This window comes from Agrilus planipennis, unplaced genomic scaffold (genome assembly GCF_000699045.2).
Source record: "Agrilus planipennis isolate EAB-ADULT unplaced genomic scaffold, Apla_2.0 scaffold52, whole genome shotgun sequence".
NCBI classification, from domain to species: domain Eukaryota; kingdom Metazoa; phylum Arthropoda; class Insecta; order Coleoptera; family Buprestidae; genus Agrilus; species Agrilus planipennis.
In genome coordinates, this window is record NW_020438883.1 from 475,575 (window position 1) to 494,400 (window position 18,826).

General features: G+C 38.2%; 1 protein-coding gene across 1 annotated transcript in view; it reads right to left on the minus strand.

Annotated features, from left to right (window-relative positions):
* The window catches only part of LOC108734669, a 182,248-nt gene that overhangs the window by 29,640 nt on the left and 133,782 nt on the right, over positions 1 to 18,826 (minus strand). Inside the window, exon 3 of the mRNA XM_018466315.1 lies at positions 17,920 to 18,121. Coding sequence (XP_018321817.1) covers positions 17,920 to 18,121 — 202 coding nt within the window. The remainder of the gene's footprint in view (positions 1 to 17,919; positions 18,122 to 18,826) is intronic.

Consider the following 18,826-nt stretch of genomic DNA (forward strand, 5'->3'; position numbering starts at 1 on the left):
AGACGCGGATCGCGATTTCGATCTTTTTGGATCTCATCAGCGCGGCGCAGGCAGCTCCGACAGAACACAGACCAACTTTTACCTGCTGCCTTGACAGTGCGTTTTAGAAAATACTACAAATTGCGCAGTAAACGCCATCTGTAGTACGATGCTACATTTTAGGATTACGTTTGCTCCAACAAGGTCCACTTGTGTGGATATCTACTTGTTGAGAACGAATCCCGGCGTAGCCAACCTCAACGTGAATTATTATTTATTTATTAATTATAAAACAGGTTATTACAAGATACTCGTGCCTTTGTTCGGTTTATTTATCATTCAGCCAATTCATACAGTTAATACAAACATATCTACCGCAGTAATAGGGTAATATTCGTTTTACTGTTGTGTAAATGTACCTCAATGTTTTTAAGTGAATTATAAATAATAATTAGCCTTTTTGATTATTATTTCTTTTCTATTGTTTCAGGTGAGTGATATATTTATGTCAGAGTATCTCCACATTGTAGTCCATCACCAATTCGAACTTGTAGTTCAGGTAACGTGCTAACTGTTGTTGTCTTTATTTATTATTAGTATCTAGCGATTGTTTATTGAATCAATTGTTTATAGTACATCCATTAACTGTGAGATTAACTGATCTTTATAGATCCTTAAAATGTGCCATCTGTAGTTATACATATTAAAGGATGAGATAAAAATTAGATGGGGGGTGGGCGATGTTGACGTAAATTTCATAATCCATGCGACAAACGGAGAGGTATGACAAGGGGCTTTGCGAATCATTGGTTGTAAGGCTTCGAAATAATCCCCAATATCCAGCTTTTAAAGTTACGCGCTAAGCTCACGACGAGCGGCTTAAATGTTTCGCTGTTCGACACTTTTAATCACACTGATTAAACACCCTACTCGAATAAGAAAACAACAGCATGTTTTTGGCAGAACGGCGGATACTTATCTCGCAAATTAATGCAAATTCAAACGGAATTTGCACGAAACGAACTAAAATGGGGCGAAAAATGTTAAATTAAGTAATTAATTGCAAAAGCAGAGTAGCAGTGTTAATGAATATACTTAACGCCAACGCAAGCCACGCCTACGATCACCCGTCACCGTAAAATCAAAGAATATACACGGCACCAGCATCAGCTACTAAGGGTGTGTTCCGAAATATAACCCAGCATACAGAGCAAGTGCTAAGAACGTCCGTAATCGACGTCATATTGTACTGGTGTACCACCATTTATACTGGTGATACAAGTGTGACGTAGTAGTATAACAAACGGGCTTGTGTGCATCAGACTTTGAGGAATTTTTTATTGTAAGAAACTTTAATAATTTTTGTAAATGAGCACAAATACTATTCTCAATTTATCCTCGACTTGAACGGCCAACAGTATGGCGTCGATTTCTGAATATGAGTTAGATGCATTAGTAACTGTAAGATCTGAAATCTGAATCTGGTTTTGGCTTTGTACTCTATGGAATGTGGTAGCAAGTGGTACCAAAGGGCGTGGTTTTTTCTTAAATTAGTACCCTTATCAATCCGACCACTACCTAATTTTACATCCAATTAGCTCTTTAGTTAATGGTAGAAAATGGAGACCAGTAAGGGAATAAGTAAATTATACGAATAACCTTTTAAACTGCGATATTATTCACAACATATTTGAAGTATTTGAACTGATGGAGTAATTAAGGACTATTGTTAACACGACCGGTCACTATTGGATTGACCCCCATTTATTACCACTACATCACAACATCAAATGAGACAGTCTTCCAGTAATCCTTTAGAGTTTCTTTATTCACTAGCAACATCCGGACGTCTTACATTCAACATATAATCACCTCAGATGGATTATTTGCTTTCAGTTTCTTTATGATCCTCTCCGTTCTCCCTAAATTCTATTTGATTGAGTAAACAGTCTGATGATTTGCTTAAGGGCGGTCGGTTTATCATTTCGAGATGGGCTCGTCTTTGGCGGGGTCCATTTCGTAGACAATTAAGATTAATTACGATGCAGATGGAGATAGATAGGAGTCAGAGTCGGCAAACTTAATCTTAGTTGCGTGGACCAACTGTTTTGCCGCTTGTCTTCGCATCCCTTTCTCTGATCCTTCAGAATTCCTCATCACATCCCATCGTTGCCGTCGTCGGTTGCTTCGGAAATTGATTTCACAAGCAACGTTTGCATCCGTACAATTCGCCTGTTGTATATACTAGGGTCAATTGAAAAGTCCCCGGCCTGACACATAAATAGCGGCACCAGAACTAAATCCATATGATTTTCAGTTAGTCCTAACCTTCAAAAGACGCGTCTATAAATTTGACGCCTGTCGGATCATTAGTTTGTGAATTATAGCATTTTTAGTGAAGCAACTTTTGTTATTGTGAAAAAAATGGATAAAAAGGAATTTCGCGTGTTGATAGAATATTGCTTTTTGAAGGGAAAAAATACAGTTGAAGCAAAAACTTGGCTTGATAACGAATTTCCGGACATTGCCCCAGGAAAATCAACCATCAAGGATTGGTATGCTAAGTTTAGACGTGGTGAAATGAGCACCGAAGACGTTGAACGCAGTGGACGCCCAAAAGAGGCTGTTACGGACGAAAACATTACAAAAATCCACAAAATGATTTTGAATGACCGTAAATTGAAATTGAATGAAATAGCAGACACTCTACAGATATCAACGGAACGTACACATCACATCATTCACGAATATTTGGGTATGAGAAAGCTCTGTGCAAAGTGGGTGCCGCGCGAGCTCACTTTTGACCAAAAACAACGACGAGTTGATGATTCAGAGCAGTGTTTGAAGATGATCACGCGTAATAAACCCGGGTTTTTGCGTCGATATGTGACAATGGATGAAACATGGCTCCATCATTTCACTTCGAAGTCCAATCGACAGTCATCGGAGTGGACTGCACACGATGAACCCGCTCCAAAGCGTGCAAAAACGCAACAGTCGGCTGGCAAGGTTATGGCGTCTGTATTTTGGGATGCGCGTGGAATAATTTTCATTGACTACCTTGAAAAAGGAAGGACGATCAACAGCGACTATTACATAGCGTTATTGGACCGTTTGAAGGACTAAATCGCCGAGAAACGACCGCATTTGCAGAAAAAGAAAGTCCTGCTTCACCAAGACAATGCACCGTCTCACAAGTCAGTGAAAACGATGGCAAAAATTCATGAATTGGGCTTCGAATTGCTTCCACATCCACCGTATTCTCCATATCTGGCCCCCAGCGACTACTTCCTGTTCTCAGATCTCAAAAGAATGCTCGTTGGGAAAAAATTTTCGTCGAATGAAGAGGTGATCGCCGAAACTGAGGCCTATTTTAAAGCAAAGGACAAATCGTACTACAAAAATGGTATCGAAAAGTTGGAGGATCGCTATAATCAGTGTATCACCCTTGAAGGGAATTATGTTGAATAAAAAAAACGAATTTTGCAAAAAAAATGTGTTTTACTATTTTAGGCCGGGGACTTTTCAATTGACCTGTTACATTCCTTATGTTATATACATATATGTATTTGGGAATCCATGTGTGTATCTTCGAGCCGCTTCCATTACCGACAATTTACATTTTGATATCTTAATTACGGTTCTAATAATTAGAATCATAAAGTTGAGCGCCGGTTTAATGATAACCGTTGTTCGACAAATTTCCGCGCACGCAATAAAACCCCGGAGGAATAGGGCGAGGGAGAGAAGGGAATTTTCTCCTGTCCGACAGTTTAACTCTCCCCGTTCATTCTCGCGATGTCTCATATTGCCTGATTTTGTCGGCTTTTTTCGATTCGCGTAATTTACTGCAGCGATAAAGGTAACGAACGTGCCGGACGTCCTATAAAGTTTCAAAGTAATAAAATAAAGCCGTGAGAGTACATGTCGGAAATTATGTTAGGGAGAAGGAGACAGAGATGTTATGTTGGTAGCAAACTGATGTGCTTGATTGTTTTATGAAATCTTTTTCGATCGTAATTGTGTTACGTTCCGTACGTTATAATAAAATGGAACCTTTACAAGATCACTTTGTTGCCGGCTTGTCGGCTCATCAAGACCAAAAGACACCTAGAGTCTTGAAACTCGGCAAAAGAGATCTCATATCACAACTGAAGGAAATTGAATCAATTTTACGTTAGATTGTATGTTTGGAGTACGGGTGCGAAATATGAACAGTGGGCGCGGCGGAAAAGAAAAGGTTAGAAGCGTTCAAAATATGGTGTTACGGGCGAATGATGAGGATACCGTGGAGACGAGGAATCAGAAAGAACAGGAGAACAGAGGACTCTATGGAAGTTAATAAGAAATAGGCGAGATAGGTTGGTAGGACACCCCCTCAGGCATGAAGGTTTAGTCAGAGACATATTAGAGGCAGAAATGGAAGTTAGGAGGGGTAGAGGTAGACCTAGATTACTGTTCGCAAATAGTTAAGGATGTAGGATGTTCTAGTTGTAGGGAAATGCGAAGATTAGCTGAGGATAGGAAAGAGTGGAGGTATGTGTCTTGCTACTGACGACCTTATGATGATGATGATGATGATGATATATTAGGTGACATATTTTGACTTTGTCAGACAGCGTAGCAGTATTAAAATACACTATATCAAAAGAGGGAGTAAAAACGATGATTGTTATTATTATTTATGGATGTTTACAGATAGAAATTGTCAGGAAACACTTATCTGTCTGTCTACCTATTGGGCTGCTGTTGAATAGAAAACCAATTAAGGAAAAATTGAAGGAATGACAGAGTAAGAATGAGGTCTACTTTCGTGGTATTGTACGTAATACCTATAATAAACACTTAAAACCCTAAAATTCCCCAAAAAATTTAGAAAATTAAAACCGCGTTTCCTCACCCAATGTGTCATCATCAGTTAAAGTCGAAGAGAGACTCTAACTCCAGGGAAAATGATAAATATGCAGGTGTACCAAGAATAGTAGTTGCATTTGAAATATGGTATTCATTTTTTGAAAGAAAGACCTATTCATTGTAACAGTTTTGGAAGGATCCTTTTCGATATAAATAACATCCACAGTACGTGCTGAATCGATCTGCCACGTTTGGTTTTTGGTAGCGTGGGTTGATGCAGGAAGGAGACATTTTATTGGGAAGCCCACAATTCCACAATATTTACATACGATTTCGCGTTTCGTGTGTGCATACATACACAACGATATGTTGGCTGAGCAAACGGACGACTCCGTTCAGCATATCGTATAATAAATCCCGCCGCGAATTCGGGAGCTCACGTGGTATTTTTCCTTTTGTTGGCGGAGCGAGAATGTTCGCAGGGTGGGGGGGGAGAGAGCGAGAGAGAAAGAGTGAAGGGGGATGACGTACGATGGACGGCTCGGGATGGGCAAATAAAATTTTTCAATCAGGCTCCACTCGCGGCACGTACGGACGGACAATATATCCGATTGTGTCCGGACAAATCCTCTTAAAGTCCCGTACGCTTCGCGATACGTCCCGACCGGATTTATATCATTCAATTAAACTTTTCCTTAGATAAAGGAGACTTCTTTCTCTCCTGATGGCTGGCTGGCGAGCTGGCTGGCTGACCTTCGTTCGTACGGTTTCGTTTATCGTCGAAATGTCGCGTCCTCTCTGCTCTTCCTTCGGGAGGATTTAACGAGGACTGAAACTTTTTAGGCGGGTCACCGCCGACCGACCGTAAGTCTTTTAAGTTGAGACAGATATGAGGTTCGCTTTTCCAAATTTGATTATTTATTGTCACTTTCGTATCTTCTATCCCAAGTTTTTACGACGATGCGCTTTATTTTAAAGTTTCGTTGTAGTTTTGGCAGTAAGTCGGTGCCAAAAAGGAATACCAATGTATACTGTAACGTTACGGAATATTTTCTATTAGTTCTACAAATATTTTTTCATCTATCTATCGACAACATCATCAATATCATAGTCATAGTAGGGTCATCACTCCTAAAACTACTTGAACTTCACTCTTTCTTATCCTGAGCTAATCTCTGTGTTTCCTTATAACTACAATATTCCACATCCTTAACTATTTGTGAACAGTTATCTCATCTAGATCTACCTCGACTCCCCTTAACCCCTGTTTCTGCTTCTAACACGTCTCTTACTGGCCCTTTTAACCAGAGAAGCTGTCGTACTAACCTAGCTCGTCTATTTCTCATCGATTTCCATATTAGCTCACTTTGTTCTCCTACTCTTTCTAATACCTACTCACTTCTAATCTCCTCTGTCCTCATCATTCGCCGGTAACACCACATTTCAAAAGCTTCTAATCTGCTTTTTTCTTATCGATAAACATTTATATATTTAAGTAAAAGCTAGCTAATTTTTACTGGCGCAGGACTATCCAAATTTTGCACCAATATTTTGTCGGAAAATACAAAAATATATAGTTATTTTCTTCATTTTTGCAGGCTAGTGGTATGACTGACTCTATATAGATTGAGGGTTATTAGTTCGGTTTATATTGTGCGATTGATATCGTAAAAAAATGTTTTCACTGCTCCCACTTCATTCTCATTATTACTTTACCTAGCTGAAAGAATGCGTCACGATAGCATGGAAAGCAAAAGGATCTTTTCTTTTCTCTGTTCCCCGTTTCTCATTAAAAATAATGAGCGCGATAGAGGAATTGTATGGGTTTATTTTAAGCATAACATACGTCGATGCATGTATCAACGACGTCAGACAAAAGACCCCTGATTTTTTATTTGTGTATTGAAAAACAAGAGATACAAAAAATTAATTGACAGTGATGGAATTATGATAACTATTAACTATTGCTAAATGAAAATAGATAATTGACTGGAGAAGATATTTAGCTATGGTCATGGCTTACTCAGTAGATCTCCTTTCCAAAAGGGCATTCAGTTTTGTAAAGTGCAAAGTTGCCGGTTCAAATTTTTCTTTTCAACTGTATTGAAGCTTCTTTTATGCGTTTCATTTTAAAATGTGATGTGAGTTTGATGCTGCAGTTTTCCTTCCTTTCAAACTTTCCGCGGTAAAAGTTGCTGGCTACAAAGTTCGTTGCTCTCCAATCAGTAAACATGACTTGGGTCCAGAGGGACCGGTTGTGGGATGATGGCAAAAGTACACGGTGAATTATAACGAGGTATCAATGCTGGTGTTAAGCAATAGCAACAGAATCACTTCCTGGCCCCTGGTCAGTAATTACCCCAGCCTGCGATACTGCTCTGTCGGTCTTAGCCAACTAAATTGTCGAGTGAGAAAAGAGAGAGTGTAACGGTCATGGAAAGTGAGCGATGATTTGTCTTGCTCGTTTCGCTATCGGTTATAGAAACAGAGTTTTTCATCTTATAAAATAAGGTTAAAAGGGAATAAAAACATAAAGGTCAATGCAATAAGGAATAGACCATGTAAGTAAGTACTCTAAAACCATAATAATTTCCTTATTTTCGGTACATTACTTGTCGCCTATTTTGATGGCGAAGGAGTTAGGCTTTATAGAAGAGAACTGTTCCGGACCCGCGTCCCCTTAGAATTAGTAGAATTAGAATTTCAAGGTTCTAGACTCGCAGGATACCTGTCTATAGTCCTTACAGCAGAAAAAAACTTTGCCGGATTGTAATTAAATGTTTAAGGTAGGTACGCCTTGAAAAAGTTGTGACATTCAATAAATAGCGGTTTGTGCTACCCGCCGAAAAAAAGTAAAAGATTTGACTACAAAAGATCGACTAATGTTATATTTGGACGTAAAAGCCTCTGGGATTGCGTTATTGTTACTGTTTTAGCACGATAATGTGATTTTTGTTGCCCATTGAGAAAATTTACTGTTACGTGTACAGTGTTGTCGAATGGATTTTTAACATACTTACATTATAACCGTTTCTTTTGTATTACCTACCTAAACACTTGAAGCTTGTTAAGTATCTATTTTATCGTGTAGTACCTAGGAGTATAACATAATACGCCGTTGTTCTCTTCAACCATACCATTTACATACAAGAAGCCAATATGATTGGCGACTTCAATGAATCCGCAAAAGACCACTGTCAACATTAATACGGTTGACTTAAAATACTCGTCATCGTATATATATATACCAGGTCTCTTCAAAAGGTATCGCAAATTTTGTGTTTTTTAAAAAATTATTTATTTATTCATTAATATCTATTTTGTCTCCTTCAAACTAATCCTCATTAGATAACAGGTCAATTGAAAAGTCCCCGGCCTAAAATAGTAAAACACATTTTTTTTGCAAAATTCGTTTTTTTTATGCAACATAATTCCCTTCAAGGGTGATACACTGATTATAGCGATCCTCCAACTTTTCGATACCATTTTTGTAGTACGATTTGTCCTTTGCTTCAAAATAGGCCTCAGTTTCGGCGATCACCTCTTCATTCGACGAAAATTTTTTCCCAACGAGCATTCTTTTGAGATCTGAGAACAGGAAGTAGTCGCTGGGGGCCAGATCTGGAGAATACGGTGGATGCGGAAGCAATTCGAAGCCCAATTCATGAATTTTTGCCATCGTTTTCACTGACTTGTGAGACGGTGCATTGTCTTGGTGAAGCAGGACTTTCTTTTTCTGCAAATGCGGTCGTTTCTCGGCGATTTCGTTCTTTAAACGGTCCAATAACGCTATGTAATAGTCGCTGTTGATGGTCCTTCCTTTTTCAAGGTAGTCAATGAAAATTATTCCACGCGCATCCCAAAATAAAGACGCCATAACCTTGCCAGCCGACTGTTGCGTTTTTGCACGCTTTGGAGCGGGTTCATAGTATTATACACTCTTGCCTATTTTTTTTTCAATCCCAGAAGTACTTCAAAAAATCATTTTTTGTGATCTTGTTCAACTCCTCCTTCAACCCCGTCTTTATCTCCTCAATGGTAGCTTAGCGTCGTCTTTTCATGCGTTTCTTCAGTTTTTGGAACAAGAAAAAGTCACAAGGGGATAGATCTGAGGAATACGGTGGTTATGGCATTATGAGTGTGTTGTTTTTGGCCAAAAATTCGCGCACAAGCAAAGATGTGTGAGCAGGGGCGCTATCTTGGTGCAAATGCCAATTTTTGTCCTTCCACAAATCCGAGCGTTTCTGGCGGATTGCTTTGCGCAAATTGAGCATAATTTGCAGGTAATATTTCTTATTGACCTTCTACCCTATGGCAAGAACTGATGATGCACATCGGCTCTGCAATCGAAGAAAACTATAAACAAAACCTTCACGTTCGACCTAACTTGGCGCGCTTTTCTCGGTCTTGGCTCATGGAGCAGCTTTCATTGGGATGATTGAACTTTGGTTTCCACGTCATAACCATAAACCCATGATTCGTCACCAAGTGTGACCCTCTGGAGCAAATTTGGGTCGTCGCGGATAGAGTCTAACAGCTCCTTAGTTTTGAGCAATTTTGGTACGAATTTCGCGACGACCCTTCTCATGCCCAAATCATTGGTAAAAATCGAATGGCAGAAGTCAGTCGATATGTTTAGGTCCTCAGCAACTTCTCCAATGGTGATTGAACGATTGACCAATACTATTTTCTTCACTTTATCAATGTCTTCGTCTGTTGTTGACGAGCTAGGGCGTCCAGCACTCTCTTCGTCGTTCATATCTTCTCGGCCCTCTGAGAACATTTTGTACCACCGATGTTGCTTTGGTCCAAGGTAGCTTCAGCATATGTCACAATCAACATTCAGGTTTGAATGATCACTGACGATGAGGTCAAAAAAGAAAAGAGACTAAAAATAAGTTTTGCTTTGATTCAGAGATTGAACCACAGTTTTGGATTGGGCGAGAGTGATGTGTTACAATTAAAAAAATATCGCATATTGTATTTCCTTACCCCCGCCCCCCCTCGTTGTTTAATATAACATGTGGGTTAATAAGACTTAAAACTACGGCAAACTTCAAGTTTCTAAGAAAAGCGCCTGTGATAGGTAGGCTTTTATGGACGCAAATGTGGGTGATCTTTTAAAGGGTTTTCGTTTTGTGATTCAGAACCGTAAAAATGAACTGTAGTAAGTTTTTTATCCTCCTACTTCCTTTATACTGTCATGCACAGGTATCGTTAAGATGGCGTAGGTAGCGTTTTATATTTTGAAAATAAAGGAATTGAGATTATCCGGATTAGATTACGTAAAGAGTTCTATAAATGATAGTGGAAACATGGTGACAGTTGTAGTGTTGTTTGAGTGATATATTACGTTAGAAATCGAGTGATCGTATCTGATAGCCAGGTAGCTAGATAGGTATAGGTAGTTCGAAATCTCATGAGCCTTTACATGTGCGAGAGACGGACTTTGATGCAAGCAATCGTGTTGTAAATTATAAAAGCATGTCTCGATAGTTAACCATGCTCTTCGCAATTTGTACAATTGGGGATGGATTTCCAGGCGAACTGTCAAAAGGGGGAGTACATGTATTAAAAGATAGAAATGTATTTAAGTATCAAGGAACGGGCGGAGATTGATTGTCACTGCGCAACCCAAGGCTAAGGGTCATGAAATTCGAAACTACCTGTAGCAGAAGTGTCATGGTGGTGTTTGTTACCACAGTTGTCAAACGGTATTTTCGAACTCTGTTCGGGGTTATCGTGATATATGTAAGTGCATATACACCTGCGGTTGGTCTGACCTTTTTATGTCTTTCCCGGTTCGCCACATAAGGGTCGGATATCGAACGCCTCTGCGGTAGGAAACGTCCCAGCCGGAGCCACTTTTAACGACTATTTACACATACTGTTCGTGTAATTATCGTAAACAATTGCCACAGAGGTATATTGCGTAATATACATGTAGGTACGTGTATGAAGGTGATAAGCGTCTTCCGAATTTTTGTGCGCGGATAATCTGTCGAATGCTTGGAAGGCGTCGTCATTATGACACCGACCCGACTGGCGGGCGGTAGGTCGTAATATCCGCGATATTTATGACGGTATCGGATGGCCGATATGGACGCCTAAATGCCGCCGGGGACAGTATGTAATGCCAGTTTTGTTTAAAATTTACGTTCATTGTTTCAAACGTTTCACTCCCGGAGTATCTCGTGTAGGTAGGTAGGTAGGTATAGGTACATTGTAAATCTAAAGCGTTAGCGATTGAGGATTCAATTTCTGAAGACGGTCGAACAGGTAATAAAATATTTTTTATTTTTTCCGTTTCTTTTTGCGAAACCCGACCGTGATGCGTCTGTTACATCAAGATCCATAAAATGTTGAATGCTTTGTTGTAATACTTTGTTCTGTCGGTAACCGCAGCATGTAACCGCGAACAAAACTATCTGTAACTAATATATACGTATCTATAACTACTCATCTTCAGCAATTTGCAATGAAAATAAATGATTACACTTTTCCACATTTCATAATTTGATTTGTGTTTTCGTTTTTTGTTTCATACTGGAATAATTCGTTGTGTGATATTCATAAGATAAAATTTTACGAATGTTGAGGTTTCTAAACGTCCACAGCATAGATTGAAATATGTGTGTTATCTATTAAAAGGTAGTGGGGTGTCTTCAGATAGATTTTCTATAAAATGCCACAAGAAATATTCTGGGTCCTTTTAATTTGAACCCTTAATATGAACATGATAAAATAGTTGGTGTTTAAGTCGTTATCAGTGTACCTTCCTCTAACTTCTAAACGCTCGATTCAGTATATCCAAAAAATTTTTTAATGTTGTTAGTAGAGATAGGCCGGGTACATTAATAGCATAATAAGAAAAACTACCCAATAAGAACTGATAATTAGGTAATTGTATTGAGATTACATCTCTACTTGTTAGCAACCTTAATTTTTATTGAGGTCGCTGTTCCAGAACGTTTTAACCTTTAAAATTGTAACAGTAAATAAACATAAAACTTTTCCATGTCTCTCTTCGTCATTTTCAACCTTTTTTTTTGACGCAGTTTATGATTAACTTTCTAATAAGCATTAAAATAAAGTCATGTTCCATCGAAAAACGAAAGAATAAAAAATGGAAACTCACTTATTAATACGTTATTTTTCTTATTAGACCGTCAAAACCAATTAGCTTAAAGTTATCAACTCATTTACAATCTATCAATAATAGAATAGCGTCAGTATGCACTTTATTTAGATCGATCAAGTATTAGGTGTGACAACAACTTGCTTGTTGTGCTCGGGATGGGACAGGACGTTTAATAACATAACTTTTCATTAATAGCCTTGATGAGGACAGGAAGCAATTTTACAAACGCGTTGTCGCTCTGGATATGATAAAAGGCATTGGCGTATCAGTAAGGGATACAGTGAGTAACAGTCTCATTTCTCTTTGGACTGTAACCGATCTCCTAATTTTTTTTGATTTTAAAATTTCTGTATTGATTGTTCTGTAAAAATTCCAGTACGTTTTGTTCCTACTTTGTTTGCTCTCCTTTTATCAAAAAAAAAGCTGAACACGCCTATGTACTAGCGACGTTATTTGAGACGATTCTAATCATCGACTGATAACATTGAATCACGTTACCATGGTGAGAAAAGCGAATGGTAAATTGAAATTTTATCAGAAATCGATTGGCTCGTTGTACTGCTGTAATAGCGTCATTGAAACTGAAATTAGATGTCGCAAATTTATTGCTTTAAGTTAGAGTTATAAGTGTAATTTTACTCATTTTCTGCAAGTATAATTCGTGTTATTTTATATCATCATATCATACTCGCCACTATAAAGTTGGTGCAAGAAACATACTTTGATTTTGTAAGAAACCTTATAAAGTTTACTAGAATCATAGGAATTTTTACTGAGGTAGCTCGTAGTAATTTTTTCATTGCCATTCAAGGTAACCAGATTATGAGACAGCGTGGTAGTTTTTACAAGATTTTTTCTCCGTGCACCGCCAGAGTTAAAGTTATGACTTATCGTTTAGTTTTGCAGAGGACGATGATGCCTTAGCTTCTGTGCTACAGAATATGGGGCCTGACGTTCTCCCGCGATTCGCCATAGTTCTCCATAAGAAATGTTACATACTAAAAATTGTAAATATAATTACGGTAATGAAAATGTTACTAAGATAACAGAAACATATACTGATTAATGCCGAAATTCAAATTTCGTTATACTGTATTCTGATGTCTAGAATTTATACCTATTAATTACTCCTGAAATAATAAGTAAACTACTTGTAAGTATGTTGCAAGTATGTACTAAATATGCGTCTGTATTCGAAGTTTATTAAAAATCATAGCGTCTGATGTCGGGTAGCCGTGAGAATGAAGACAGCGGTAAACACGAAAACAGTTTTAGGATCGTAGTCAGATGCCAGAGCACGTGAAACAGTTGACGACTTTGGCGTTACAGGGAAAGTGTAACCACTACGCCACCGACGCCTCCGACTATTTTCACTGCTTAATGTCGTAATTAAGCGAAACGATGTTATTGCCTTCGCGATCGCGCGAGACATTTATGTCTCACATAAACGAAATGCTTATTAAAGGCGCTTATGAATCATCCCCAGCGTTAGGTTCTTATTAAAGAAATGAGGACTGGAACCTCCTACCTCCTCTCTATACCTAACATCTTAAGCCTGAATAAACTGCTGTAGAAGGAGTTACAAGGGAGAATAAAACTAGCTGGGGGTTAAGGATGATCAGGATATTTAGTAAAAAAACAAAAAAGAATTTTTAACCCAAATAAAAAAGAGATAGCTTAGTAGATGATGCCTGTAAGGATTTTTTTTAGAAACGAACGAAATAATGTATTGTCAATCATTATTAATCATTATTAATCAATCCATATTAGTGGCAAATCTCTACAGACTGAGCTTACTACATTCTCCACTGCTATTTATTAAACGCACTCTGTTGGGAAGTTCCAGTGACGTGCCGATGAGAACCAACAAGTCTGAATATGGGTCTAAAGGCCGTGGTCGATTGGAATTTCTTCCCAATATTTCTCTAGCACGAGTAGCGTGCTTCTTAAGAGGTCCTTCCATCTCTGATGCTGGATGTGTACTTGAAATTCCATTGGATTTTTGTCTTTGGAACGTATGATTACGAACGGTATCGATTATTCGTTTTGAGTGAAAGTAAATCGTTCGGGGTGTAAACAAGATGTTGGGGATTGTAGGGCAACCCCTTGAACCGACCCACTCCTCGTTGAACCCGTTAATTCCGTTGGCGTGTCATGGGACGGACGTAGTAACACATTTATCTGTCGAAGGAGGAGTGCGAATGCCATCCGTGCGACGACGAGGGTGAAAGAAACGACGACGGTGTTTACAGCGTCGCGGCGGCGGAGGCGTACACGTCGACGGCATCGGCAAAGTCGAGGGCACGCGATCGCATAACTTAACCACTTGACACTTTAGCTAATATAATCAGGGTTGCTTTTGTCGCCTCTAATTTATGTGCAAGTCGTTGTTGTTCGTTTTCGCTCGAACGCCTCTTTCTTCCTCCGTAACGCTTGCCCCGGCACTCTCGCCCCCGGAACCGTCGAGCTGCTGCTTGTGGGAAACAACCCCGAAGCTGCTCTCCTATTTTCCGGACCATTGGGCCGGAGCAAACATACAACCGCACACGTCCAAACGACCGCTGCCGCGAAAAAATAAAATGAAATAAAGAAAGCAGTGAAAAATGTGAGAGCGCAGAGGAAAGTTTCCCTGATCCGAAGTGGATTGTCTACTGGTGCATTTACCAAAAAATTAGATGAAAGAAACCCATTTTGGGGTGTCTATCAGTCTATATTTAGAACAAACAGCATATTGTTTCCTTATAAAGGAATTAATGTGAAATGATCTGCGCTACACTGAACGGCGCATGAAATTAGTGAAGAATATCGCATAATATTTTTGGTAATATCAAATTTTTTTACTGGCTTTGGACAAGTGCAAGCAACCAAACTTAGAAATGCGGTGCTTTCCAACCTTGAAAGGGTGGAAGTAGCAAACAGTCAGTTAGAACGCATTTTCTTTGCCAAAGGAAAATAATCTAAAGAACTTTGTAAAGAATTGAAAGAGTATTGGGATCCGTCAAATGGGCATACACCATCTGGTGGCAAAATTTATCTCGAATGAGGGAAAAATTTATAAAGGAACTGTGCACGCAAATTGTAAAATTGTTTATTAAAATAATAAAAAAGTAAAAATTTTTTTGATGATGGAGTCGAAGTTTTCTTCTAAAGTTAAATCAAATAAAAAGTTAATATGTTCAGTGAAAATCTGCAATAGCACTTCAGACATAGATCTTCACTCTTCACCTACATTAACTACTTTCCAATAAAAACTAACCGTTTTATATATGTAAAAAATATATTCGGAAAATTAGAGAAAAAAGTAAACTAATAGAAGCTTGGATGAAAGTAGTAGGTATCAAAGAAGTGAATTCCGGAATAAAAATTTGTTCACGTCATTTTATGATGATCATGATTATATTTCAGCAAGTATTTACCATCAGCCATAACCTTAATATTTAAAACTAGAATCATACTAAAATTATAAAGTGAGAAATTATTTATTCCTGTGTAATTGATTTAACACAATTCTAATGATACGATATAAGTATTTTGAGGTTAAGAACCTACCTGCTGCAATACGACAAAGTTGCAATAATGTGTTTTTGCAACGTTCTCTTAAATCTGCTTTGCACGTGCAAGTCATTGATATGATTATATAACGTGAATCACTTTTTAAATCCAAAGTTTGTAAAAAGTAGGCAGTAAACTTGACGGAATTTGAAGGCTAGCTTTGTTATTTCCGAATTTTATAATGTGATTGACATTAAAAACACGCTCACCTTCAACGAAATTTCCTTTCCGAGGCTTTGTGTCAGCCCAATCACATATTGTGTAAATACTTATCATTTTATCGTAATTTAAAAACTTGGAACTTGCACGGTACACTATAGGAACTACGATAAATTTTCCCTAATCAGCGCCATGTTTTTAGGCTCCTCCCATTTGACGGATCCCAATACTTTTCGAGTAGGTGAGGATAGTTTACGTTGTTTTCGACGTTTCTTTTGTTCTATACTGGATAGTTTGACCCTTGCCTAAATGAAACAAACGAACAAATAACAGTCCGGAATGTCGGGCATCTGAAACAGGTGGCGGCGGGGTTGAACCGCGTGAACGTACGGGACGCCAGGACCCTGGATTGTTTCCACTAATTGCTAAACTTTGTCGAAGATTTTCCGTAAATGTTCACCCGTCGCGCTCGTACTATGTACCGCCGCGACCGCTGCTAATCGGTGTCATTTCGTTTAGATTGGAATCGGTTTTCGGCGTCAATGTTCGAAGTTAAAACGGCTGCAGCAGCAAAAGTATGCATTTAATTCGAGTTGCACAACTTCCGGCGCAAAACTTGGTGATTGGATCTACTAAATTATCGAACGGCGGATTTCGTAGTAGTCCACCCAACTCGACGAATAGTGAGAAGTAGGACTAAAATATTTGCCCTTTAGGCATATTGCATCTACAATGGGCTCCTAACACATAATTTTTAGAGAATATTATTTAATTCATAACCGTTATAGGGTTTAGTATATTACTTACTACAGGGGAAAGGGTGAGAAAAAGCTTCCTCCAAAAGAGAAAGAAAGGTTTTCTCCAAAAAGAAGGTAGAAAAAGCATTTCATAAAAAGGGGGAATATGAGGAAGCAACGTATGTGACAATGAACAAACATAATTTTTAAGGTTGTTCCATAAAATTTTGATTGTTTTAATACATAATTCGTACCCTGTGGCAAGAGCCCTCTCAAAAATAAATTTTAATTTTAACAATAAATTATTGATTCATCTATCGCTTGTTTGTATGCTCCAGTTGTACGAGCATTCCCTGATTCCTTCATTAGGCTCAAAAATTGAACTTTTTATTTCTCAAAAATCGGGAGCTTTTGTCAATTCCAGCCACGAGGAGCGCTTTTTCTACCCCGTCTCCTCCCTGAATATTTACAAAAATGAATAGTTTTATATTTCATTTTATTTCCTCACACACTCCTTGGTAGAAGAAGCTATTCCTATTTCTGTCTCCTACCCCAACTCCAATCAATTTGGTATAATAAGTGGCACAGTGAAACAACTCTGGCCTTATATATTGGTATATTGATGTTATCTTAATTATATATTGGAATAAGAGTTTTGTTTAACTCCAGTATTTTATCATGGAAAGAGCATCGTCCTTCTGATGGTTGAGGCAATAAAATGAATTAGAACACAACATATTTTTAAGGCCGGTAATGTAATTAGATTGATTAAATCACCCCAGGATATTGTGATTCATTTAAATGTATAGCATTAGCGTTAGTATGATTTAATAGTAAATAGTATATTAAATCTAAGCTATTTGTTGCAACGTAACAGGAAATTCCACAATTTTGGAAAAATTATAAAACACTTTATTTTGCTCAATTGATTTACAAGACTGAAAGGTTCGGTTTATAATTTTTTTTTGGACTGTTTCAGGAAGATAAGTAGACAGAAAAGTTTTAAGGAATATTTGTGTTAGATCAAATTGAGTTGCCTTGAATGCGAAAGAGGAAGAATTCAGCGATGAACTTTTTCATTAAAAAACACTTAGGATTAGCCTTTACGCTTGTGTGCTTTTAACGGTTGTTCCAAAACTTTGTTTACAAACACTTAACGGAAACGGAAAAAAGATAGCAAACTAATGATTTATTGGCAGGTGGGGAGGTGTGAAAGTTACCAAACTTCTCAAGTATTGCTGATATATACGATAATCCTCTAACACGTTCATTATTTATTGGATTTAATTTTGCCTTGCCATTTTCATGGTATTTTTCCTACTAAATTTTCCACTTTAGTAGAACTTTAGCTATAAGTAGATAACTTATTGCACAAATATGAAGAACGTTTATCGTTTAACTTACTGCCAGCGTGTAATTAAATTAAATAGTAGAGGACAAGGTAAGGTGTCTTGTGGAACACCAAAATGCACATTCTGGTAATTAAAGTTAGCTTACCTGCAAGAGAATTCGGTCTCGCCCAGACATAGTTCCATACATTCCTGTCTAGAATTGACGACCTGATGACCTTTGACATGACTAGCGAGGCGATAATTTTGAACTCTGTCGACGCACCACGACCTCTCGCATGGCTTCACCGCTAAACAGTTTTTCTGGGCATAGATTGTGTAAACCGGAAACTGTGATTTAGTCAAGGCACCTGCAATAGAAAGAAGAACACATAAAAATTTAATTGGATGTAAAATGTTTCAATTGCATAATAATATGATGGTAGATACATATATTCATCATCATCATCATAGGGTTGTCAGTCTTAAGACTGGTTGGACACGTACCTCCACTCTTTCCTGTCCTGAGTTAATTTTCGCATTTCCCTAAAAACTAGAGTGTTCCACATCCTTAACTATTTGTGAAACGCAATCTGTTCCAGGTCTACATCTACTCCTCCTAACTCCTGCTTTTGCCTCTAATATATCTCTGACAGCCTTTCATGCCTGAGAAGGTATCTAGCCTATTTCTTATTGATTTCTATTAGAGTCCTCCGTTCTGCTATTTTTTCTAATGCCTCTTTATTTCTAACTTTCTCTATCCACAGTATCCTCATCATTCGCTTGAAGCACCACATTTCGAAAGCTTCTAACCTATTCCTTTCCGCCGCTCCCGCCGTCCATATATCACACCCTTACAGCGCCGCCCCCCATACACTTTTAACAATCTTTTTCGAATTTCTAAATTAATCGTTTCGCGAGCATAAAAGTGACTTCTTTTTATTGAAGGCGACTCGACCCTGCGCTATCTCTACTGCTGACTTCCTAGATACCGAAAATCAGTCACTTTTTTTAATTTTCCGTCCCCTATCTTTATATTCACCCTTTCCCTTTTTCCTTTATTAATTTTATTTTTA